Raw genomic sequence first — 25,596 nt, 5'->3', positions numbered from 1 at the left:
TTTCACTCCCTACTTTTCCTTTCATCTGAAGAACAGACCATATGTTTTGAAAAGAAAAGAAAGAAGAAAAGAAAGCATTTCTCTTAAGTTTAATGCAAATTATGTCGCAGACTGATAAACATGCCTTGTGACTACATGATGTTATAACCCTTTAGTCAAAGAAAAATGTTGGTAGTGTGCCATTGCAGAAATCAGCCGTTTCCTTGCATAATATATTGAAGAAATTAAACAATATTCAGTGCCAACTTTGCTAACTTTATTTCCTTGTAAAAATCACCTTTTAAAATCTATCTATCTATCTATCTATCTATCTATCTATCTATCTATCTATCTATCTTGTCTGCCTGCCTGCCTGTCCGTCCATCCGTCCGTCTGTCCGTCCGTCCGTCTGTCTGTCTGTCAGTCTGTCCGTCTGTCTGCCTCGGTTGGGCAATAATTAGAAATTCTACTAGAACTCAAGGATTTATTGTAATTGCTACCCTTATGGAGCCTTACATAATATTTTGCAGACTACAGAGTAATTCTTTAATATGCAGGCTTTAAGATAAGTCATTACTAACTCATTAGCAGGAATGACAGCATGTTTGCTAATGATAATGTTCTTTTACAAGTACAGTAGTCCCTCCACATTTGCAGTTTTGAATTTTTTGGATGTAATTATTCACTGATTCGATTCAAAATATCTTTTACAGGAACCACTGAAAAGCAGAAATTTGCCTGCATCTTGGTTCATTTTGTTCTTGAGTAATAGAAATTTCTTTTCTAATAGACAAGAAGGGGACATGCATCAAGGAGAACTGTTATTATAAGCTTTTTCTGTGAGCCTTACCAATTACATTTCCAAAGAAAGAAAGAGTTACTTGGTATGTGATAGTCCTGGCTTCATTATCCCAGCTTGGATGACTTCTTAAGAAAGCACACATTCATTGGGCCACACATTATGGTAGAACTTTTTGGTCATACAGTCGGCATTTTTTCCTCTTTTTCCAGTATATCAAGAGCTTAGGTATGGACTTTTGACAGCTAGAAAGCTTAGCAAATTAGAGCACCTTAGAAATTGTTTTTAAAGTATATATTTTTTGCTCTCTAGAACATAGTTATGAAAGTAAAGGTCACTAATGAGCATGTCTACCATGCTTAAATCTTACCAAATTAACTTAATTACCCATCATATTTCCCTCCTGGTCTTGATTTGCCCTCAGAACACTAACTTGGCTTTTCACAGGATCCCTTGTTTATATGTTGCTCCTAATTAAGTTGCAGTCCCTTCATTAAAAAGACTGTGCAAAATATAGTTATGTTGGTAAATACCGAGCGCATTCTTTCCAAATGTAACAGCTCACGTTGTAATTAGAAAACAAGAAACCCCTGTGGGTGCCACACACTGCTTTCCGAGCTTGCCAGCAAAATCACTACCATTATGAACAATAAGAACATTAATAGCAGGCAGCAGTCAAACACACTGAGCTCTGTGTCTGTGTTGGGCTTTTTGTGTATTACTGGTTTTAGGATTTGTTAAAGAAAAATATTAACATAAAAAACAATATAAAAGACATATACTGTATATACTTGAGTATAAGCTGAGTTTTTCAGTTTTTTTAAGGCTGAAAAAGCCACCCTTGGCTTATACTTGAGTCAAGGTTATTTATTAGTTTACTCTGTCATTATTATTTGAAACACAACAAGATGAGTCCACAGCAGACTGGATCACTCTGCTGGCTGTTGTATTAGATCACACGTCGGACGGACACTTCCCAAGTGTCTAGGACTGTGTGATGTATTGGCGAATAATGCGTGCAGATCCCAGTAAGGTGGTCTTTTGCAGCTGGAAGATGGTAATCTTGTCAGTGCTGATTGTGTTTAAGTGCAGGCCAAGGTCTTTAGGCGCTGCACCCAGTGTGCCAATCACCACTGAGACCACCTTGACTGGCTTGTGCCAGAGTCTTTGCAGTTCGATCTTTAAATCCTCATATCGTGTCAGCTTTTCCAGTTGTTTCTCTTCAATCCTGCTGTCACCTGGGATTGCAACATTGACGATCCATACTTTGTTTTTTAACACGATAGTGAGGTCAGGAGTATTGTGCTCCAGAACTCTGTCTGAATTCAGAAGTCCCAGAGGGGTTTGATGTGTTCATTTTCTGTAACTTTTTCCAGCTTGTGATCCCACCAGTTTTTTGTCAGAGGCAGATGGCATTTGTGGCACAGGTTCCAATGAATCATCTGAGCAACAGTGTTGTGCCTCTACTTGCAGTCTGTCTGTGCAATCTTCTATTATTATTATTATTATTATTATTACATTTATTATTTTACTTTATTTATTATTTTTATTACATTCATTATTTTTCTCTATTATTATCAAACTTATTATTTTACTCTCTTTATTATTATTGGAAGAATACGTAAGCACATTTACATTGACGAAGGTTAGAATAATGGTTTAATCTGAGTTGGACAGTCTTCTCTTAAATCACAATTTTATCTAAACACTCAAAAACATTTAACCTATTGATGCCTCAATTAAGGTGATTTTATTGGTATCTATTTTTATTTTGAAATTTACCAGTAGCTGCTGCATTTCCCACTCTCAAGTCAATACATTTTCCCAGGGTTTTTTGGTAAAATTAGGTACCTCGGCTTATATTCGGGTTGGCTTATGCTCGAGTTTATGTCATATTTCCCTATCAGTTTAGTTGGTGCGCCTTGAAATGCATTTATGTCTTTTAAATTAAAAATGCCAGGTGATTACTGTTTTTAAGAAATGTATTACTATTAACAAGGTATTTCAAAAAAATAGGTATTACACAATACCTTCTTATATGTATCCTAAATGATTATATTGGGGTTGTACTGGATAGTTTGATGTTGGATCACGATTCTAGTTACGAGATGTTAATGTGTTGTTTATTGATGTGTAATTACTTAGTATACTACGGTGTTAATTGTTTTTAAATAGTGTATGTTGTTAGCATTGAATTTTTGCTCTCGTTGTTAACCGCGTTGAGTCGCCTACGGACTGAGAAACTGCGGTATACAAATAAAGTAAATAAAGTAAGTAAATAAATAAATAATGTGTCTTTTGCTTATACCATAGGAACACCTGTCCATGGGATTAGGGGCACAAGACTCCCCACAAAAGTGGAAAAAATACAAATCAAGAACACTTCCCTGGGAATTTCTATATTCTTCTGATTGAGGTTTTCAATAGAATTGCCCTGGAGGTCCTGGAGATTCATAGGGAAGTGTTTAGGCATCTTTAGGTCCTCCAGAGCAACTCTATCATCATAGCTGTGGTGGAGGACCAAGAGAGAACACTGTGAATAATCAAATCTGCAAAAGTTAACCTTGCAAACCCTGTATTTTTGTTGATTATATTTCAGAAGACAAAAAAAGATGAATTAGTTTAAATCATGAGTATCATCAGAAGAAAATTAGCAAGTTGATGTCTTTGTTAATGATTAGTATTGGGGTATTTAAAATCTATTTATTTAGGAAGGATTTTTTTCTTAACATTTCTTTTGAGCATATTACAGTTTCCTATCTGACACCTGCCAAGAATAAATCTATGTATAATTTATAGTAACAGCCCAGACAGAGAATTGAGAGGGCGAAGGTCTCTGACAAGACATATGTATTTTCTGAAAGGAATGGCTTTAGTTGGTGTTCCTCTCCATTGCTATAGATTAGGTAAAGGTAAAGGTTTTGGCCACATCATGAGAAGAAAGGAAAGCTTAGAGAAGACAATGATGCTGGGGAAAATGGAAGGCAAAAGGAAGAGGGGCCAACCAAGGGCAAGATGGATGGATGGGATCTTTGAAGTGACTGGCTTGACCTTGAAGGAGCTGGGGGTGGTGACGGCCAACAGGGAGCTCTGCCGTGGGCTGGTCCATGAGGTCACGAAGAGTCGGAAACGACTGAATGAATGAACAACAACAAAGGTTTTCTCCGACATTAAGTCCAGTCATATCTGACTCTGTGGGTTGGTTCTCATCTCCATTTCTAAGGTGAAGAGGTGGCGTTGTCCATAGACACCTCCAAGGTCATGTGGCTGGCATGACTGTATGGAGCGCCATTACCTTCCTGCTAGAATGGTACCTATTGATCTATTCACATTTGCATGTTTCGGAACTGTTAGTGTTGGCAGAAGCTGGTGCTAACAGCGGAAGCTCACCCTGTTCCCTGGATTCAATCTGGTGACCTTTTGGTTAGCAAGTTCAGCAGCTCAGTGGTTTAACCCACTGCGCCACTGGGGGCTCCTGCTATACATTATACAATGCAAATGAAATTGCTGCCAATTTAAGTTATCAACAGGATTCCAGTTAGATACCAAAGGGTGAAAATCAGCTTTTCTCTAAAGCAAGAATCAATTGGATCCACAGGAGAACTAGGGCTGAAAATGCTTGTAATCCACCGTATCTAGAATGCATTAAGACTACCGCTTCATATTGGAGACACCAATATATTTATTTATTTATTTATTTATTTACTTTGCTTATATACCGCTGTATCTCAAGCCCGAAGGCGACTCACGGCGGTTCACAAACAGTAAATATCCCACATTGCATTGTATCTTTTTGCCAGGCAGACATCCCACCTGTCTTCATGTTTGCTTTTTAATTTAAAACTGAGGGCATATAATCTTCCTAATTTGCCAAGGACTTGATTAGTCTCCTTTCCAACACAATTGTATTGCTTGTGAAGCTTTGCATCCACAGCTGTGTCCACCAGTTTACCTTGCTGTAGTGCATCAAATGGCTTATAGACTTTGGTGTTCTCTTTTTACCTGCCTATCACCCTGAAGATTTGTTTTGTTGTTTATGGTGTGAAGGATATGTGAGGTCAGGGGAAAATGCTTCCTTGCAAACATCAAGAGATATCTAAATGACACACCACTGATTCCAGATACAATGTCTAGCAGTTCTGTCGTGCCATTTCATGGAAGAGTGATAGCAACTGCATTCATTATTAGTTATTACTGGCTGTATTACTTTTCTTCTTTCTGTGCTTTTGAGTGACTGTCATGCAAGCCATATGTCAAGCTGCAGAAGCTCTCTTTTTTTGGTGGTAGCATCTGGCATTTTGGCACAATCTGCAGACCTTTCAGGCTATTCTGGATGTAAATGTCTCTGGATCCCTTGCCTTTCGGGATCTTGGTTGGCTTCTCCAGCATTTCATATGTTGCCTTCCCAGCCAGAGAAGTAAGGACACACAAGAATTCAGTAAATAGGAATACAACACAGTTCAGGACCTTGGTTCAGAGTTATCCCTTTAATTAACAGCTATGTTGTGTTTGTTTAAACCAGCTTTTCTTTTTTTTTTTTTTTTTTTGGGGGGGGGGGCTGTATGGCCATGTTCCAGAAGCATTCTCTCCTGATGTTTCACCTGCATCTATGGCAGGCATCCTCAGAGGTTGTGAGCCCAGTTGGACAGATATTAAAATATAACACAGTAATGTCGAAGGCTTTCATGGCCGGAATCACTGAGTTGTTGTAGGTTTTTTCGGGCTATATGGCCATGGTCTAGAGGCATTCTCTGCCATAGATGCAGGCGAAACGTCAGGAGAGAATCTCTCTAGACCATGGCCATATAGCCCGAAAAAAATGACAACAACCCATAACACAGTAAAATTCAAATACAAAACATCATAAAAACATAACCATCAACAATCAACCATCAAAGCAACCAGTAGCCCAACCTAAAGGCCATATACTGAGCTGTAGGATGAGGCAGGGCTAGTGCAAAACAGTTGCAAGGACAGGGCTGATAGAAAAGTGCAGGAGCCAGATGATAAGTATGGGCTAAATGGGCCAAGTCAATGTGTGCAGCACAACTGAAGGACATGGACAATGGTAAAGTGCAGGAGCCAGATATTAAATTATGGCTGGAGGAGCCAACATTATCTAGTGAACGGATTAATCAAAAGCACTTTGGAACATCCAAGTTTTAAGTCTTTATGAAAAGTGGACAGGGTGGGCACTAATCTAATCTCCCTAGGGAGACAGTTCCAGAGCCAGGGGGCCACCACTGAGAAGGCCCTCTCTCTCGCCCCCACCATCTGCACTTGTGACAGAGATGGGAGCGAGAGAAGGGCCTCCCCAGAGGATCTTTGAGCTCGCACAGGTTTGTAGGGGATAGTCTTTTACTTTACTGGTCAATGGTTTCCCTCTTTGGCAGGAGTCCTCAAACTAAGGCCAGGGGGCCAGATACGGTCCTCCAAGGTCTTTTACCCGGCCCTTGATCAGGGTCACCCTAAGTCTGAAATGACTTGAAAGCATATAACAGCAACAATCCTGTCTCATCAACCAAAAGCAGGCCCACACTTCCCATTGAAATACGAATAATTTTATATTCATTAAAATTGTTCTTCATTTTAATTATTGTATTGTTTGTTCTTTATACATTTCTGTAGTTAACAGAAATGTATAAATAAAATATGTGCAGTGTGCACAGAAACTACAGATAAAATATGTGCAGTGTGCATAGGAATTCATTCACGTTTTCTTCAAATTATAATCCGGCCAGCAGTTTGAGGGACTGTGACCTGGCCCTCTTGTTTAAAAAGTTTGAGGACCCCTGCTCTTTGGTGTAGTTTTTCCAGATACAGATGCAGCAGAGAAACATGAAATGTACAATAGCATGTCATAAAAACTTGTAAGACGAGTGTACATTAAATTGACAGTGAGTCGCCCTTGGAGTAGGTTTTCCGCTTCCAAATGGTTATCTCTGCACTTCAAAGGCAATGTGTGGTAGAGTTATTCTGGGCTTCTGACATGTACTTTGGACTTGACAAGATTTTTGAGCGATCAGAGGGTTAGAGGCCAAATAATTCCTTTATGAGGATCTTATACGTTGTCAACGTAATGCATAACTATTTTTAGAGCTCTACTGACTTGATAATAAAGGAACTAATGGAGCAAACATGAGATGATCATTTGGAATTGTTAGCATCTAGACACATACATACATACACACACACACACACATATACATACACACACACACTAGCTGTACCCACCACATGTTGCTGTGGCCAACCATCCCTCTCTCTTTATTTCCTTCTTTCCCTCCTTCCTTCGCTCCTTCTTTCCTTCTTTCCCTTTTTTCTTTCCTTCTCTTCTTCCTTCCTTCTCTACTTTTCCTTCCTTCTCTCCTTTTTCTTTATCTCTTTTTCCCTCTCATTTCTTCCTTCCCTATTTCCTTCCTTCCTTTCTTCGTTTTTTGCTTCCATCCTTTCTTCTCTCTTTCCTTCCCTCTCTTTTCTCTCCTTCTTTTCCCCCTTCCTTTGCTCCCTCTTTCCTTCCTTTCCTTTTTCTTTCTTTTTCTTCCCCCTTTCCTTCCTTCTTTCTCTACCTTTCCTTCCTTTCCCCTTTTCTTTATCTTCTTCTTTCTCTCAATTCTTCCTTTCTTCCTTTCTTCCTGCCTTCCTTCCTTCCTTTTTTGCTTCCATCCTTCCTTCTCTCTTTCTTTCCCTCCCTCTTTCTCTCCTTCTTTCCCTCCTTCCTTTGCTCCCTTTTTCTTTCCTTCCCCCTTTTTTCTTTTCCTTCCCCCTTTTCTCTTTTCTTCCTTCTCTACTTCTTTCCTTCCATCTTTTCCTCTCTCTCTCTCTTCCTTCCTTCCTTCCTTCCTTCCTTCCTTCCTTCCTTTCTCCTCTTCTTTCCCTCCCTCTTCCCTTTTTTCTGTATCATCATCTAGCTTTTGAGGGTTTTAAGTCCTTTCTGCGGTTGTTTTTTTTTGGGGGGGGGGTATGAGTGATGGCCACTCATTGGCCTGTTAGGGGTATAGTGTCCAAATTTGGTGTCAGTTCGTCCAGTGGTTTTTGAGTTATGTTGATCCCACAAACGAACATTATATTTTTATTTGTTTGTTTGTTTGTTTGTTTGTTTGTTTGTTTGTTTTGATTGATTGATAGATAGATAGATAGATAGATAGATAGATAGATAGATAGACAGACAGATAATACTGTTTATTGCCAATAAGCAAATGGATACCCAAGAACTTTGCACGCATGTTTGGTTGTACCATATTGGACTTCCTTAATATGTGATCAATTTGGTTTAGTATATGCATATGTGGAGAGAGATTGTCAGGAAGGGCTAATTGAGTAATTTCATATTAGGATACTATCAAGCTTACTACTTCATCATTTTATATTGTAGTTAGTATATTAATTGCTGTATTAGACTTTCCTGTATGTTCTTCTGCCTCCCTCTAGAGGGGCATGTAGGTATTTTAGGCATATCCACATTCTGTACATTCTTCATGTTTGGATAGGTTAGAAAAGAAACAATTTCAGAAAGATCTTGGCCCCTGATGGCATGAAAAATATATAAACTCTAAAGGGGTTTGTTACATGAGTACAGAAGAGCTTTATCTGAGGGTTAGTTTAGAGTCAGACTAACACAGTGAGTAGTTTTTTCCGCTGAGAAAAATCTGAGGTGATATAAGTGCACAGGGACAGGGTCTGCAACATCTCAGCATTGTGCGAGTTCAGCCTCAGTCATTTCATTGTCAAAGATTAACGTATCACGCCTCGCATATCTTATGTTTGGGAGATGATCAAAGCCAGTCAGTGTTTTCCCGTTTCTTTGTTAATCTAAGAGCCTGTGATGTCCTGCCCTAAAACTGAGATACCTTTGTGATTAGTGCTACTATAAACCTGATGTATTAAATAACCTTACCAGTGTACGGTTGTGAGATTATATTTCTCTTGGCTGTACCTTTGTTTTCTGTTGTCATATTTCTAATACATTACTCCATGCCGGGAAAGATAAACATTCACCATTCTTCATTCCATGATCACAGGATTGTACTGCTTTTAGCTATACGTGAACATGAATTTAATATATAATTTCAGGAAATAGTGATCAGATGATAATACAGTATGCGTCTAGTCCTTCTCCATATTTCCCTTCCCTTCCTCCCCCTTTGTATTTTTGTTCCTTTTTGTAATTTCACTTTAAAAATTCAACAACATATTCTCTCTATATATACTTGTTGAAGGATTGAGGTCTTCTGTAGGGGTCATATCCCACCACTGGAGGAAATACAGCATGGGAGAAGAAGGGAGAGAATAAATGGTTTATAAATTATGGTGACCATAAAGTAAACCTGTTATAGAGTTTGCTTGGCAAAATCTGATAAGGTATAAATAAATACATGCATATTTACATCCATGTTGCACATATACTTGTGCTCATGTTGTACATTTTTGTTAAAAGCATGTTTTCTAGTTGAGTGGCACCTTATTGTTGCCAATTTTGGAGAAATAGCTTTCTGCTATTTATATTCTGCACTTGGTAAAACTTTTCTTATCACAATAAACACACTGACTAGACTTCAGTTGTCATTCCCAACTAGCACTTAAGTAACAGGTGAATGCTCCATATATTCATGTATACGTCTATAAATTAAGTTGACTTAACCATGGGTCAATGTAAGTACTGTTGAATCATAGAATCCTAGAGATGGAAGAGACTTCATGGACCATCCAGTCCAACCCTCTGCCAAAAAGGAGGAAAATCGCATTCAAAGCACCCTGACAGATGACCATCCAGTCTCTGTTTAAAAGCCTCCAAAGAAGGAGCCTTCACTACACTCTGGGGCAGTGAGTTCCACTGCTGAACAGATCTCACAGTCAGGAAGTTCTTCCTAATGTTCAGGTGGAATCTCCTTTCCTGTAGTTTGAAGCCATTGTTCCGTGTCCTAGTCTCCAGGGCAGCAGAAAACAAGCTTTCTCCCTCCTCCCTATGACTTCCCCTCACATCTTTATACATTGTCTCCTCTTAGCCTTCTCTTTTGAAGGTTAAACATGCCAAGCTCTTTCAATTGCTCCTTGTGGGGCTTGTTCTCCAGACCCTTGACCATTTTAGTCACTCTCTTCTCGATATATTCCAGCTTGTCAACATCTCCCTTCAATTGTGGTGCCCAGAATTGGACACAGTATTCCATATTTGGTCTGACCAAGGCGGAATAGAGTAGCATGACTTCCCTGGATCGACACAGTAGGCTCCTATTTATGCACGTCAATGTACCTTAACTCCTATCACAAAAGGAAACATCCCCTTTAAGTAGAGTGACAAAAAGCCCATTTTGACAGCCTGGGCAGGAAAACGGTCGTGGCCCCCTGAGATGGCATTGGTGTGTTCCCTTCTTTACAGAATGACTCTTGACTTATGAATTATATCAAAATCTACTATTTTGGCCCCAAAACCTGCCCTTGATGTATACAGGAGGTTGACTTATGCACAAGTACGTATATACAATTGTTGGTTCAATTGATTTGAGCCACAATTGTTATTCTAAAAACTTGTCTCTTCCGGTGTGTTTTTGTAGAGTGACCACATATTTCTTTCCTGTTGTCTTGCACACAAGTTGTCCTCATATTGCCCTTCCCTTCACCTTTCTTAAGGCCTGACTCCACTGTTCCATCCCCTACGAGCTCCTCCTTTACAAATACATATTTTTCACTGTTATCTCATCGAGAGTTTTATGACTTTATGTGTACATTTGGCCCGCCCATTGTGTTTGTTTATTATTGTATTTTGCACTGTTCTGATTGTGCTTATGTTTCACGTATTTTATTGCCTTATTTTATTGTGTTGTTATTTTTGCTGTTTTGTATTTATTTTATTGTAATTGTATTATCGGGCTTGGCCTCATGTAAGCTGCTCCGAGTCCCCTTTAGGGAGATGGTGGCAGGGTATAAATAAAGATTATTATTATTATTATTGTGATTCCGAAATTGTACTTAAGCTGAGTAATTAATTTCAAGTTTTTCTTTCCTTACCTGACTCAGAAAAAGCTGCCTAACTGCCTTTCACTCATTGCTTTATCCTCTTTTTGTATCTTGCTTGTTAGCAAGATACAAAATGCTGCAAGCCCAAGAACACTGGAAACTGCCTTATGCCAAGTGAGGCTGTCTGTCTGTTTCGCCTCATTGTGTCTAAGTGTGTTCTCCAGTTTTTCAGGCAGAAAAGGTATCAACTAGTAACCTAATTCCACTGGAGGTGACAGGGACCAGATTGGGAATCTTTTGAATTCAAGGAGGTTGAAATCAATATTAAGGGTAGCCAAAATACTTCAGTAACTCATCTTGCTTCTAACAACAGGAGGACAGTTCATAGTAGCTTGTGGATTCATGTTTTGTCACATGTTTTTGGAATATCTCTCCGTGGCATCTCCAAATCCTAAACTAAAATAAAAAAGAGGTGGAATTGAGTTTTCTGATTGAAAGTCCTAAAAACAAAGAGACATAGTTTTAGCTTACTCAAAAACCATTTTTTCCTTTTAAAAAGAACCATTCTCCCATGCCGACCAAAATGCAGTCAATTGATTAGAAATAGAACCTCGCGGCAGGGATTCTCCATAGTTGAGCGGTTGGTGGGCATTGTTTCCCTGGGCAGTTCAGACTGTTCCAGCCATGGCATCACAAGCTCCCAGAAGAAGATTTGTGATGCTGAGGTCTGCATTGCCGGAGCCACACCAGGGAGCCATTTTGTACAAGAAACATGCCATGCGCAGCTGTTCTATTGTCAGTGTATTTTTATAATGTAATCACACAAGCACAACAAGAAATGAACCTAATTCTGCAATTCTGTTTTGTTTTAGAATATTATTGCACATTTTAAGTCTGTTTGGAGGGAAGAGAGATTTGACTATATGTCTTGCACAATGATATTGAAACAAGCTTTTTCCTTCAAAGCAGTAAAGCAGCCTTTTCAGTACTATACTAGCTGTACCCGCCACGCGTTGCTGTGGCCAACCTTCCCTCCCTCTTTCTCTCCTTCTTTTCCTCCTTCCTTCCTTCCCTCCCTTTTCTTCTTTCCTTCTCTTCTTCCTTCCTTCCTTCCTTCCTTCCCTCCCTCCCTCCCTCCCTCTTTCCTTTCTTACCTTTTTTGCTTTCCTTCTCTCCTTCCTTCTTCACCTCTTTCCTTTCTTCCTCCCTTTTTCTTTTCCTTACTCTTTCTCTCCTTTCTTCCTTCTCTACCTCTTTCCTTCCTTCCTTCACTTTTTGCTTCCATCCTTCCTTCTCTCTTTCCTCCCTCTTTTTTCTTTCCTTCTCTACCTCTTTTCTTCCTTCTTCCCTTTTCTTTTCCTTCTTCTTTCTCTCCTTTCTTCCTTCTCTACCTCTTTCCTTCCTTCCTTTGCTATTTGCTTCCATGCTTCCTTCTCTCTTTCCTTCTTTCTTTCCCTCCCCCTCTCTCTTTTTCCTTTCTTTCTCCCCTTCCTTTCTCTTCCTTCCCTTTTTTCTGTATCGTCATTTAGCTTTTTTGGGTTTTTAAGTCCTTTCCGCTGTTTTGGGGGATTTTTTTTATGAGTGATGGTCACTCGTTGGTCTGTTAGGGGTATAGTGCCCAAATTTCATGTCAATTCGTCCAATGCTTTTTGAGTCATGTTAATCCCACAAATAAACATTACATTTTTATTTATATAGATAATAAAGAGTTACAGTTTGTAAGTTATAATTCTTAAAGTTTGACATCTTGTTTTCTTTTATTTTCTTTTCTTAGGATCCCAGAAGCAAGCACAAGTTCAAAATCCACACATATGGAAGCCCAACATTTTGTGACCATTGTGGGTCACTGCTTTACGGACTCCTTCACCAAGGGATGAAATGTGACAGTAAGCAAATCTTTTCCTGTTAATAATTTTTTAGAAATCTTTTTGATGAAAGCATTAACTATCAACTGACCTCTTAAGAGGATCATATTGTGTTCGTTAGTGACTGCCAATTCAAAATTAATATTTGAACACATTTGCCAAAATAGTTTAAATGAGTGGAAGCTCTCCATTTTGGATTTTGCTATAGCAGTACATTAATGCAAATTTACTGGAAGAGACAAACTAACTACAATTAGCAGCTGATTTGGACTATAAAACCCAAGCAGTTTTTAAAAGCTAAGACTATTAAATGTGATTTGTGGTTTCACAATTGTGTTTTATATTATCTGCCCAGCCATTGTACTATCTTCATTATCTTTCAGCTTGATGTGACTTGATTGATTATAAACCACAAGATAGTTTGTTTTCTGAATGGAATAGGAACAACTACATGACTGATGAGTCATAGCAGTTCCCAGCTCATGGTCATATCCTCATTGTAGAAAGGGAGACTACAATCTTCCCAGAATTGCATTCATTTTGAAGGGTTGTACTCCTCTTACATGGCTTTCTAGGCTCAATCGCTCATAACATCAGGCTAAGAAATTAATAACAATTGCATGCTTTGATCTGTTGTAGTCGAGAGATCCAAGATTGTAGAAATGACCAAGGAAAGCTGGGCTCAAACTCTTTCTGTCTTTTCAAGCACCTAGTGTTGTCAAAGCCCTTAGGAAGTCATTCCCCAAATCAAGGGTGGGCAACTTGTGTCTCTCCAGATGTTGCTTGCCATCAGCTCCCATCAGTCTTTGCCAGTATAAATAATGGTGAGGCATGATAGAAGTAGTCCTCCAGTAACAAAAGAAAGCTGTTTACAGAAAGAATGCAGCAGAAGCTGTGCTCTCACAAGAGGAAAGAAAGCTGTGTTTGCATCTGTCATCCCAAAGATATGAGCAGAGGAAAATTTTCCCTTTGCTATGCAACAGTATTCTTGAACTGGATATGCTCATTCTCGGGGCCCTTGCATACCTAAGAGAGGAAAGTACTGAAATGCCATGTGCAGATCCAGCATTTCAAATTGTGAGCAACTATCCAATTTTATAATTTGGGTTTCCTAAAAACAGATTCAAGCCCAAACAATATTTTATTATAACCAAAGGGCCATGTTTAACCTACAGAAGCGATATAGTGGAGCTAGTAGCACAAGTCACTGCAGCTCTTGCTAAACCTGTTGTTCAGAAGCAGCGTATAACTGCAGAAGAAGCTGGAGAATTGTAGCAGTACCCTTCACCAGTCTTTGTCCTAAATCAGCAGTGGGAACCATGCATGTTTCCAGAAGTTTTGGACTATAGCACATAACATTCTTCACCATTAGTAGTGAGCTGCTGGAAGCCACACTTCAGCAACATTGGGAGGACTATACACTTCCCATTCCTGAGTTACAAGAAAAGTAGTGGGATCAGTCTAGGCCAGATATGGGCAACCGCAGGCCTAGGGGCCAGATGTGGCCCTTTGGGCGCTTTTCTCAGGCCCTCCTCTTCCTCACCATCCTATCTTTTCTTCCTTCTCTCTTTCCTTCCCTTCCTCCCTTCCTTCCTTACCTCCCCGTTTCTCCCTCCATTCATTCCCTTCCATCCTTCACTTCCTCCATTTCTGTCTTCTTTCCTTCTCTTTTTTTCTTTCCTCCTTTTTGCCTGGGAGATGATTAGCAGAGAGAAGAGAACATGAGAACAATGTTTCAAGCTTCAAAAGGGTGTCCCATTGAGAAGGAGGAGGAAGGGGGAAACTGACTTTCTGCTGCTCCGGAGACCAGGGCACAAGAAGGGAGCAATGGGTTCAAATGGCAGGGAAAGAGATTTCTTTTACTTTCTGCCTCCGAAAGAGAAGAGGAAGGGGAGGTAGAACCCCCTCCCTCCCAGCCCACTCACAGCACTCCAGCCTGCCATGTGGCCCCCAAGTTAGAAAGTTTGCCCAGGCCTGGTCTATATTTTCTGCATCTGATCCCATTACATCTCTTGATATTCCAACAGGAGCAAATGCAGTAAACCAATAGTATATATTTAAAGATTGATTTTTCATTCAATAATTGATTTAATAGGTCAGCTCTTCCTGGGATAGAGATATAGAGAGGTCAGATATGGAAGACCTAGACTGCATACATTATGTATTTGTTTTGTTTATTGTTATAGTTTTAGCTTTGCTAAAGAATTTGGTCTGTTTCATGACTCTGAACAAATAGGCACCTTGTGTTTATCCTCATCATACAGCATTGTGGAAATATTCTCATTTTCTTCTCATTGAGCTACATCATTTCTGTTACTGGCCTCCTTCAGGGAGAATTTTAAAGACAAATTGATAAGAACCCAAAGACTGTATTTTTATCTAGCTATTTCTTGTGTTTCCTAAATACGTCATGGAGATGTGTTAAGGAAGAGTGCTCTGCTGGAGACCTCATTTTCTCTTGCTTCTTATGAACCAGTTAATTTTCAGTATTTTCCTCAGAAACAATAGAAAGCTGTCACTAGCATTGACCTTTAAGGCAAATACAACTAATTTTACTGTCTGTTATGGTGATTAGGGTTTCATAATTGTACAACACAGCTCATGTTTCTGTTTCAAGATCTAGGCTCAGGCTAACCTGCTCTTTTTCTACAAGGCAAAACTCATTACAACAGATAAATTACATTAAAAAATCTAGATCTAGACAGTATACAACCTCTCCCTAGTAGCATTAAAAACATTAATTTCTCAAATATGACTAATTAGATTGTTTAGGAGCTACTTGGGGATTCTGTAGAAGCATCTTCTTGTTTATTATTTTATTTCATGTCAAAAAAAATTGCATATATTCGTCCATTTGTGGAGGGAAGAAACACACCTCCAGGTTAAGATGTTGTAAAGCAATGCTTTTGGGTTGGAAAGATTAGCTGTTTACATGAAATATTGCCCAGGAGACGCCCCACTGTATTTACTCAGTCTTCGAGGAGGCTCTTTCCGTGTAACCTATATTCTTATTAAGACCAGTGCTAAAAGAAGTGAGAATCTTTAATCAAAATATCCCTGCTTATCAGTTTCATTTCTGTTTCTGGTTGTTTTTCAGTGTGTGGACCATTTCTATCAGTTTAGGGCACTATGATTTTCCTGATCTATAGTACAGGCAATCCCTGAGTTACAAACATTTGACTTACAAATGACTGACAGAACAGGGGTGAGACAACAGGAAGTGAGAGAAATCTGCCTCTCATGGGGAAAAAGGTGTATCCGCTGAATCTTTGTCACCCATTCTTGTTTCCATGGCAAGTTATATTTTCCAAACTCTAGTGATCACAAGGATAGAAAGTGTGGTGAAATCTTCTGAACAGGGGCACAGAAGCAAAACAAACACCACAGAAGTGTTCACACTTCCCTATGCTATCCAAAGCTTCTATCTATCTATCTATCTATCTATCTATCTATCTATCTATCTATCTATCTCCACTAGCTATTTCATCACACTAGAGAATAAATCCACTTTAAATCCGGTTTCTGCCTCCCGCAGAATTCTGGGGTTTGTAGTTTAGTGATGCTATTAAAAGCTCATCCCTAAACTACAAACCCCAGAATTCTGCAGGAGGCAGCAACCAGTGTGATTAAGTCCTTAGGATATATTTTTCTTGTATGAATTTCTCATATGGCTGGGTTTATCTCCACTCTGTACCTTGTGAGTAGTTTCTGAAAAAGTACAAGGGAGGGCATTGGTATTCCTACTGAGCATGAAGTACCCTGATTTCTTCTAGCATGACATCCTTTACCTCTGTTCAATGAATCTTGATTAAAATTGGATAGGCCGCCAGAACACAAGGTTAAATGATATATTCTTTGTATGAGTTAACTGCTCCTGTAGTCTTCAAGAAATTGAGTGTTTTGTTCTTTGACATCTTCGTGGTCAGTGTATTGCATCTCTCAGCTGTCTTTTTTAGAGAGTAGCAACATTTTTCTCTTCAAAGTGCAGGGTGTCCTGCCTGGATCAACATAACCCAGGGTTTCATTTCAATCCAGTTCCCTTGTTTTAATTACTAGACAGTAGAAACTGATCTGTTGAAGGATTCATATGTAGTTGTTGAGTGCTTTCAGAGGCCTTGAGTCATATGATTGAGGACTTTGGTACAGTGTGACTCTTTCACCCTCTTTGATATATTCCATGAGAGGAAAAGATTAAGAGATTCCTCCCCTGTTTCATCATATCCAGCTTTTTATTTAGAAGAGCTCTGTTCTTCTGATATTCTGTCTCTGGATGTTTGATTCTTATAAGAGGGGGTCATGCCATAGTGGTTGTGATGAGAAAGGAGATTCATACATGAGAACAAAACCCGTAAACAGCAGGTTTTCTTATATTTCTTAGTCCCTGATATTGTTTTCTTGAATGTGCCTTTCTCTTAATCATCTTCCATGGTTCCTTTGTCTCGATCTCTTTCTTTGTCCCTATATTTCCTGTAACAGTTCTCAATGGCATCCCTCTTGGTGTTGTGTTCTTTTCTTATCTCTCTTGTCCTTTGTAAAACCTCTGACAAGTTCTCCTTTGACTCAAGCATTGCCAAGTCATCCACAGATCTATCTCCAGTCTGAAGCCATCCATACCAACTGTCATTACCACTTCTCACATGAGTAATATCTGTCAGAGTGAGCTTGGATGACTGGGGTTTGTCTTTTACAAATGACATACTATAACCAGTAAGTGTGCAGCTACTAAAATGACAACTTTCAGTGGAGGAGTAAAAAAAGAAAAGGAAGCTATAGCTTCTCCACTCATCTCCTCCCTGGCTATCTTTCTTTGATTGTATTGTGTTTCAAAAGAAAGACATAAATATATTTTTTCTTATGTCGTTATTCCTTATTTATATGGCTTGTGAATAGTCTATGATGGAACATTTTGGTTTGGGGCTAGTATGGATTATAACATCACAGGTTTTCCTGGCCACTTAATGGGAAATATCATTGTTCACAAGGGTGATCTTTGCCTTTATTTTTTAAAATATTTTTATTAACCATAAAAGATATTTCTATATACATAAAATGAGGTGGAACAATATAGTGAAAGGAAAAGAAGTAATTATATGAATTATAGAGATTTTTTTGTAATGAAATGAATATAAATGCAATAAAAATTATTAGGGTTTTTAAAAAAAGAGGACAGCAAGTTGAATTGCTGTAAAGAATCTGGCTTAAAGAAAAGAATGAAGTTGTTTTTGTTAAGACTTATACATCTTTATTTCCTACTTTTCTTTCACTATATTGGTCCACCTCTTTTTATGGATCTTTGTCTTTGGTGGCTATGGTAAGTCCCTGCATTTGCAGTCTTTAGAACTGTAGTCATCAGTGTCACTTGGAAATATAGAAACTAAATTATTTCTTTTCTGATTTGCAGCCTGTGATATGAATGTCCACAAGCAATGTGTAATAAACGTCCCAAGTCTTTGTGGAATGGATCACACAGAAAAAAGGGGGAGGCTTTATTTGAAAGCTGAAGTGGATGGTGACAAGCTAGAGGTCACAGGTAAGAAAGCTGCTTAGAAACACTATGCCTCATTTTCAGACCATTCTTGGCTATCTATGAAGGATATCCCAAATTAACTTCACCATTTAAATTCTGTATGCATTTGAAATTCCAAGATAATATTTGGATACTTTGTATATCTGTTCATTTAAGCAGTGGTTCCAACCAGTGGTCCACAAGAATGAAAATTTGGTCCACGGCCTCACCATTACTACACCTTTTCTTCGAAACCACGTGGCAACGAAACCGACCGGTCTCATGAAACCCTCTTATAGTGCCAAGGCAATGGGGATGTCGGGAGGAGAGAGGCTGACTACCTACAAAAGATTACTACTACCACATCAGCTCTAGATTACTAAATATGGTTTTTTGTGGGTGAGCAGATGGCGACTACTGGATGGCATATGTTATGTATCAGAAACTAGAGCTGATGTGGTCTATCCAATGCAATTTTCTGAATCAGCACCTCAGATAACCAAATTGAATCTAAAGTTGCCCAAAAACTGATTCATAACCCTTTGGTACTAATGTTGGAAAGTGGTCCCTGGTCAAGTAGTCACTGGTCATAAAAAGGTTGGGAACCACTGATTTACAGTGAATATATTATTAGATCGCTGCATGAAATAAGGAATGGAATTTGGATATGGCTTTTGACCTGTTTTTAACTTTATTTGTATTAATATTGTGTAACTTACCATTATTGGCATCCCTTCCCCTGAAACAAGTCTTGCCAAGAAAACCTCATGGTAGGTAATTTGAAATCAACTTGAAGGCGTATAACAAAACAAGAACAACAATGGATTGATGAGCGTAAACCACACAAATAACACTGTCTATAAGAAATTATATGAGATTAATTAGCAATGTAAGTATATTTGTAGATAGCCATAAGAAACACTGATCACACATTTGTACATTTTTGTTTACAATTATAATGGGAAAAAATGCTGAACACACAACCATTTTGTGGCTATCTACTTTCAAAAACAACTATTTCCTGTTGCTGCTCCATCTCTCAGTGAGCATTTGTCCTGAGCCAAATGGTTTTCAAGACAGTGCATAACATATTTCCTTTAACTTATTTATGACATTTCTAGGCCATTGCTCAACCTGATTGCTCACAATGGCTGTAAATTATTAGCAGACGGAGGAACTGTGCCTTTTCCTACTTTATGTTCTTGCCAAGTTATGGTACATCTCCATTTGCTTTTTTAAATACTTTTGATTATATTATTTTGTTACGACCACTCTGATCCCTATAAAATTTATGATTCATCAGGTAAGTACATGTTTTAATGTAAGTTTCAAAGCTGGCTGACAGTGGAGGTAATATTTGTTCCCAACTCCAGCTGTTATATGAGAAAGATGTATAATATGGTTTGCTTTTCTACACTTGAGATTCAGCTTTAGCCGAAGAATATAGAACAGGTGGGATTGGTTCAGAAATAACACTGAGCCACATGCCCTTCTTCTGGCATTGATCCCAGCTTTCCCAGCATTGGTTCCATTAATTAATTTATCGTGTCTCTTGCCATGTTTGTGCAATTAAAAACTGTCCAACAAGGCATCAAAAGTCAGAGCTGAATTCATCCAGAAGGAGCCCCCAGTGGCAAAATGGGTTAAACCCTTGTGCTGGCAGGATTGAAGACTGACAGGTCAGAAGTTTGAATCTGGTGAGAGTGCGGATGAGCTCCCTCTGTCAGCTCCAGCTCCCCATGCGGGGACATGAGAAAAGCCTCCCACAAGGATGGTAAAACATCAAAACATCTGGGTGTCCCCTGGGCAACGTCCTTGCAAACAGCCAATTCTCTTACACCAGAAGCTACTTGCAGTTTCTTAAGTTGCTCCTGACACACACACACACAAAATAAATCCAGAAGGAAGCAAGATTTGCTTGGCAAGGCACCAAGCTAGACAGGAAGACTTTTACAGTCATCCTGTTCAGGAGACCCTAATGCCCTCAACACCATTTCACTTGTTGGAAGATGTACCAAGCTTCAATTTTGTCAGCTCACCAAATACAGTAGCTAAAGGAGCTCAACTGTAGACCTTAGCAGTTCCACAAGAAGTAACATTATTTCTCTTGGAGCCATACAGAAAGCACAAAGAGAAATAATAAATTCACCCAACCATTCTTTAGTCAAACTCATTAAATCAGTGGGAATGGTATAATTATTCAGCAGCTGATTTAATGGGTCAACTTCAGTTGAGATGAGGAATTGGATTGAGACCTAATTGTACAAGCTGTGTGTACGTCCATCAAGCCACATTGTTCTGAGTCTGGACCAAATTAGGAACATTACATTTAATAATGATGGTACAGTAGGATCCTCATGCTTGTGGAATCAATATATGTTGTTTTATTTATCTGTGGTTTAAGCGACACCTTTGGGATCTCCATTGTTCATTCCATTGAAAACAATAGGGAGTATAGTATATAGAAGGGGTCCTCAAACTAAGGCCCGGGGGCCGGACACGGCCCTCCAAGGTCATTTACCTGGCCCTTGCTCAGGGTAACAACCTAAGTCTGAAGGGACTTGAAAGCACACCACAACAACAACAACAACAACAACAACAACAACAATCCTATCTTATCAGCGAAAAGCAGACCCACACTTCCCATTGAAATACTAATAAGTTCATGTTTGTTAAAATGGATCTTCATTTTAATTATTGTATTGTTTTTAAGTGTTTTTTGCGCTACAAATAAGATATGTGTAGTGTGCATAGGAATTCATTCATGTTTTTTTCAAATTATAATCCAGCCCTCCAACAGTGTGAGGGACTATGATCTGGCCCTCTGTTTACAAAGTTTGAGGCCCCCTGGTATATAGTTTTGTTTATCCAAACATAATCTGGGGATGTATCTCATACAGATAAGGGGGTCCTACTTTATTTTTAAAATTAGCTCAGATACCCAATGGTGCCCGGGCTATTTGAAAAAGGCATTGTTTTTTTGGAGTGTTAGGTAATTTCATTTAATTAATTACTAACACTATTTATTAGGAAAAAGTCAGAATGTGATTTTGTTTTTCTATGAATTCTCCCATTAGAAAATACATAACAATGTGCGTGAACTACAATTCCCAGAATAGTGGGTCAATCCTCCCCAAACCAGGCCTGTATGCACAGTGTGCTATGTTGGGTGTGTGTGGCAAGTTTGACCCAGATCTGTTGTTGGCTGGGTTCAGTGTTCTATGGATAACGGTGAACTACAAGTCCCATATGCCAAAGGCAGTCACTCCAAATCCTGCCAGTATTTACAGTTGGTCTCAGTCCCCCAAACCTCATCCAATCTGTTCAGTTGCTGATCAGTTTCTCTGTGTTTGTTGTGTGCCAACGGAAAGTGTAGGAAAAGGTTAAGGAAGATGCAGTGGTGGGGCCATGCAAATTCCACACAAGGACCCTGGGATGCTTGCCTGTGGTGGAGGAAAAACATAAATCTAGGATGAAATTCTCCCCAAATGAAAACTTTCCTTGGGTGGTGGACCATAGCATTTGGGGAGGACATTGGAAGTGTTTGGGCAACATGTTCATGGTGCTCGCTATAACCTGCAATGTCAGTGGAGGGAATGTCTTTGGAGACCTCTCAGCAGTTGGAACTGTACCCTGTTTGTGGAGACGGGAGGCTCTCTGTGTAAGCGGACACCTCTGCCACATACACACATAGACCTTTTTCACTTTTATTATCTGTATAGATAGGTGAAGTTTAAGGTCTTCATTTGCATATCTCTTCCACACTTTGAATTGGACCATCTAGATATTGGGCCATCTAGATATGGAGATCTTCTGGCTCTATTTCAGCTTGGTGTAGTTTTATTTGGGAGACCGAGGGATGGACAGGACTCTTATCTCCACTTTTCTTTGCTTGAGTACTGAAGACAAGTGCCTAGACACCAGGATGAGTTATATGCCATTTTGAATGTTCCCCGTAGGTACCAGATCATAAGAGGTCAGTAGAATGTCAACAATATAATTATTTTTGGAAATCTTAATCTTGTGGCTTATCTTCCTGAAAGCTTTATGGCATCTATTCTTGAATTCTTACACAAATGTTAGACTTTGAGATAGCATTGTAAAGTTGTTACTTATTTTCATTGAGGGCTGTGGGACTGTAGTTTAATGTCAGGGTGAGCTAAAGCAGTTACAGCTAAAGCTTAGATATAAGAAAAGTTTACAATAAAAACACTTAAATATTTATAGTCCCGTCACTCTTCCTTTCATCACATGTCTCCAGACAACCAAACTGTGGAAAAATTATGAGATATTTGGGAAAACTTGTCAAATGCGTAAGGATCCTTTCACTGCAATGGCTGAATAAATTGACTTCAACTGTGGTGCATTTCAGCATATTAATAAACACAATTCTTTTAACAGCACTTGATAAATCCAGCCACTTAATATGTTTATAGAGGGCCATTCCCAACTTCTTATGAATTGCTTCTTATATTTTGCAATAAATGTTTTAATAGTTAAACAGTACGAAGTAGGGGAATAATAATCAACAGGTTAGATCAGGGCTTTCCAGTCTGTGGACCAGGACATATTAGTATGTCAACTGCAGTGTGTAGGTGTGTCGCACAAATGTAACAAGACACCTCTGAATCAGTATGAAATCAGCAATATCTTTAAAATATGAATGAAAGGTTTTAATGGGACATGTTATGTCCCCATGCATTCGATCCTTACAATTTATGTATGTGTCCGTATCTCTGATAAGATGTTGGTTTAATCTCTGGTTTGCTTATAAAACTGAATTACTGTGTTGCAAAATGTTGCATATCTAAAAAGTGTGTCTCCAGAGTTTGGAAAGCTCTGGGTTAGATGATACTGCAGCTTTCAGTTTACCTGAAAGAATATTGTTTTGCTACTTGCCAAACCAGGCCCTAAAATCATTAGCTGAGGAAGTTCTTCTAATGGTCTTGACAAAATAGACTCGGAGGGTGGCTACAAGAGAGAGGGGTTTCTCAGTGATGGCACTAAGGAGCCCCCGGTGGTGCAGTGGATGAAATCCTTGTGCCAGCAGACCTGCTGACCAACAGATCAGAGGTTTGAATCGGGGGAGAGTGTGGATGAGCTCCCTCTGTCAGCTCCAGCTCCAGTTCCCCATGCGAGAACATGAGAGAAGCCACCCACAAGGATGGTAAAGCATCAAACATCTGGGCTTCCCCTAGGTAATGTCCTTGCAGATGGCCAATTCTCTCACACCAGAAGCGACTTGCAGTTTCTCAAGTCACTCCTGACACACAAAAAGTGGTGGCACCCTCCTAATGGAATGCCCTCCTCAAACAGGTGTCCCTCACGCATTGGCACCATCATATCATTTTAGAAAACTTCAACTGGGATCTCAACTGTGTATAGGATATCCATACATGCAGTTGCTAGACCTGACCTACTTAATATGTGAAGCTCCTGCAGCTCTCAAAAGGATAAAAAAGTGGTCAAGGAAAGGGGAAGTGGGGGATACAGAAAACTCCCTATATTACAGGCAAAAGCATTCAAGAAACAAACCCCTATGGTTTTCATTAATACAATTGAAAGAATTGCTTCCAAATGGGAACATCATAGCATTTGCACATGCTGGACAGCTCTTTTGAGATCCATCTCATGAGTTGCATAATAATAAAATATTTGTCATACCATAGAAAATAATATTTTGGGAACTTAAATACAGCAACCTAGAGAAAGTGGTCAAGTGATGAACTAAGGCCCTATCTGCCATGTAAAATCCAGATTATCAGATTTGAACTGGATGATATTAGTCTACACTGCCATATAATCCAGTTCAAATCAGATGATCATGATTTTATATGACAGTGTAGAAGAGGCCTAATTCTGTAGACCACCTGAGAGCTGAAGCATGATTTTATATGGCAGTGTAGAAGAGTCCTAATTCTGTGGACTACCTGAGAGCTGAAGCATGATTTCTTATATGCATGTTTGCATTAAACATGCAGTTTTCTCTTTTAATGGGCAGGTGGGAAGGGAGCCTTCTGCTTTAAATAACAAACCAGATATGCATGCTGCTGGGAAAGTGTGGGTAGGATTCTTGAGAGGGTTTTAGAGACTGTTCTTATTTTGTCTATTATATTTTAATCTGTTTTTACCACACTATACTATTTAATTTTTTTTTCACTTTTGTGTTGCACTTTTTAAACTTTGACTAAAGTGTGGGATTGTTAGCTGCCCTGAGTCCCAATGGGGAGAAAAGTGGAGTATAAATAAAGATAATTCTTCTCCTTTGTAATCCAAGTTTGGCATTATGATCTCTTTTTTCGATACAGTTACAAGCTGGTTAAATGCGGGGAATGCTGTGGATGTAGCATACCTGGATTTCAGTAAGGCCTTCGACAAGGTCCCCCATGACCTTCTGGCAGGGAAACTAGTCCAATGTGGGCTAGGCAAAACTACGGTGAGGTGGATCTGTAATTGGTTAAATGGACGAACCCAGAGGGTGCTCACCAATGCTATGATTCTACTAAGAGACGAAGCGGATTTTTATGTAGTTTGTATTTGTTGTATAGTCATATGTTGTTGTTACTGGCCTCTGTAACTGTCTTTTTATGTGTACTGTACACCGCCATGAGTCGCCCGTAAGGACTGAGAATGGCGGTCAATAAGTGCATCTAATAAATAACAAATGCTTCCTCTTCATCCTGGAAAGAAGTGACAAGTGGAGTGCCGCAGGGTTCTGTCCTGGGCCCGGTCCTGTTCAACATCTTTATTAATGACTTAGATGAAGGGCTAGAAGGCAGGATCATCAAGTTTGCAGACGACACCAAATTGGGAGGGATAGCCAATACTCCAGAGGACAGGAGCAGGATTCAAAATGATCTTGACAGATTAAAGAGATGGGCCAAAACTAACAAAATGAAGTTCAACGGGGACAAATGCGGCAGAAAAAAACGAAATGCAAAGATACAGAATGGGGGACAATGCCTGGCTCGAGAGCAGTACATGTGAAAAAGATCTTGGAGTCCTCGTGGACAAGTTAAACATGAGCCAACAATGTGATGTGGCGGCAAAAAAAGCTAATGGGATTTTGGCCTGCATCAATAGGAACATAGTGTCTAGATCTAGGGAAGTAATGCTACCCCTCTATTCTGCTTTGGTTAGACCACGCCTGGAATATTGTGTCCAATTCTGGGCACCACAATTGAAGAGAGATATTGACAAGCTGGAATCTGTCCAGAGGAGGGCGACTAAAATGATCAAGGGTCTGGAGAACAAGCCCTATGAGGAGCAGCTTAAGGAGCTGGGCATGTTTAACCTGAAGAGAAGGCTGAGAGGAGATATGACAGCCATGTATAAATATGTGAGAGGAAGCCACAGGGAGGAGGGAGCAAGCTTGTTTTCTGCTTCCCTGGAGATTAGGACAAGGAACAATGGCTTCAAACTACAAGAGAGGAGATTCCATCTGAACATGAGGAAGAACTTCCTGACTGTGAGAGCCGTTCAGCAGTGGAACT

General features: G+C 39.4%; 1 protein-coding gene across 2 annotated transcripts in view; it reads left to right on the top strand.

The window, feature by feature from the left end:
• PRKCA (protein kinase C alpha) overlaps positions 1-25,596 on the top strand; it is a 266,698-nt gene that overhangs the window by 162,618 nt on the left and 78,484 nt on the right. For both annotated transcript variants that reach the window (XM_067464221.1, XM_060763076.2), the window contains exons 4-5: positions 12,507-12,618; positions 17,999-18,127. In XM_067464221.1, the coding sequence (XP_067320322.1) occupies positions 12,507-12,618; positions 17,999-18,127 (241 nt within the window). The remainder of the gene's footprint in view (positions 1-12,506; positions 12,619-17,998; positions 18,128-25,596) is intronic.

This window comes from Anolis sagrei, chromosome 2 (genome assembly GCF_037176765.1).
Source record: "Anolis sagrei isolate rAnoSag1 chromosome 2, rAnoSag1.mat, whole genome shotgun sequence".
In the NCBI taxonomy this organism is placed as follows: domain Eukaryota; kingdom Metazoa; phylum Chordata; class Lepidosauria; order Squamata; family Dactyloidae; genus Anolis; species Anolis sagrei.
The sequence above is the reverse complement of the archived record's forward strand: the minus strand, read 5'-3'. Positions and strand labels throughout refer to the sequence as shown.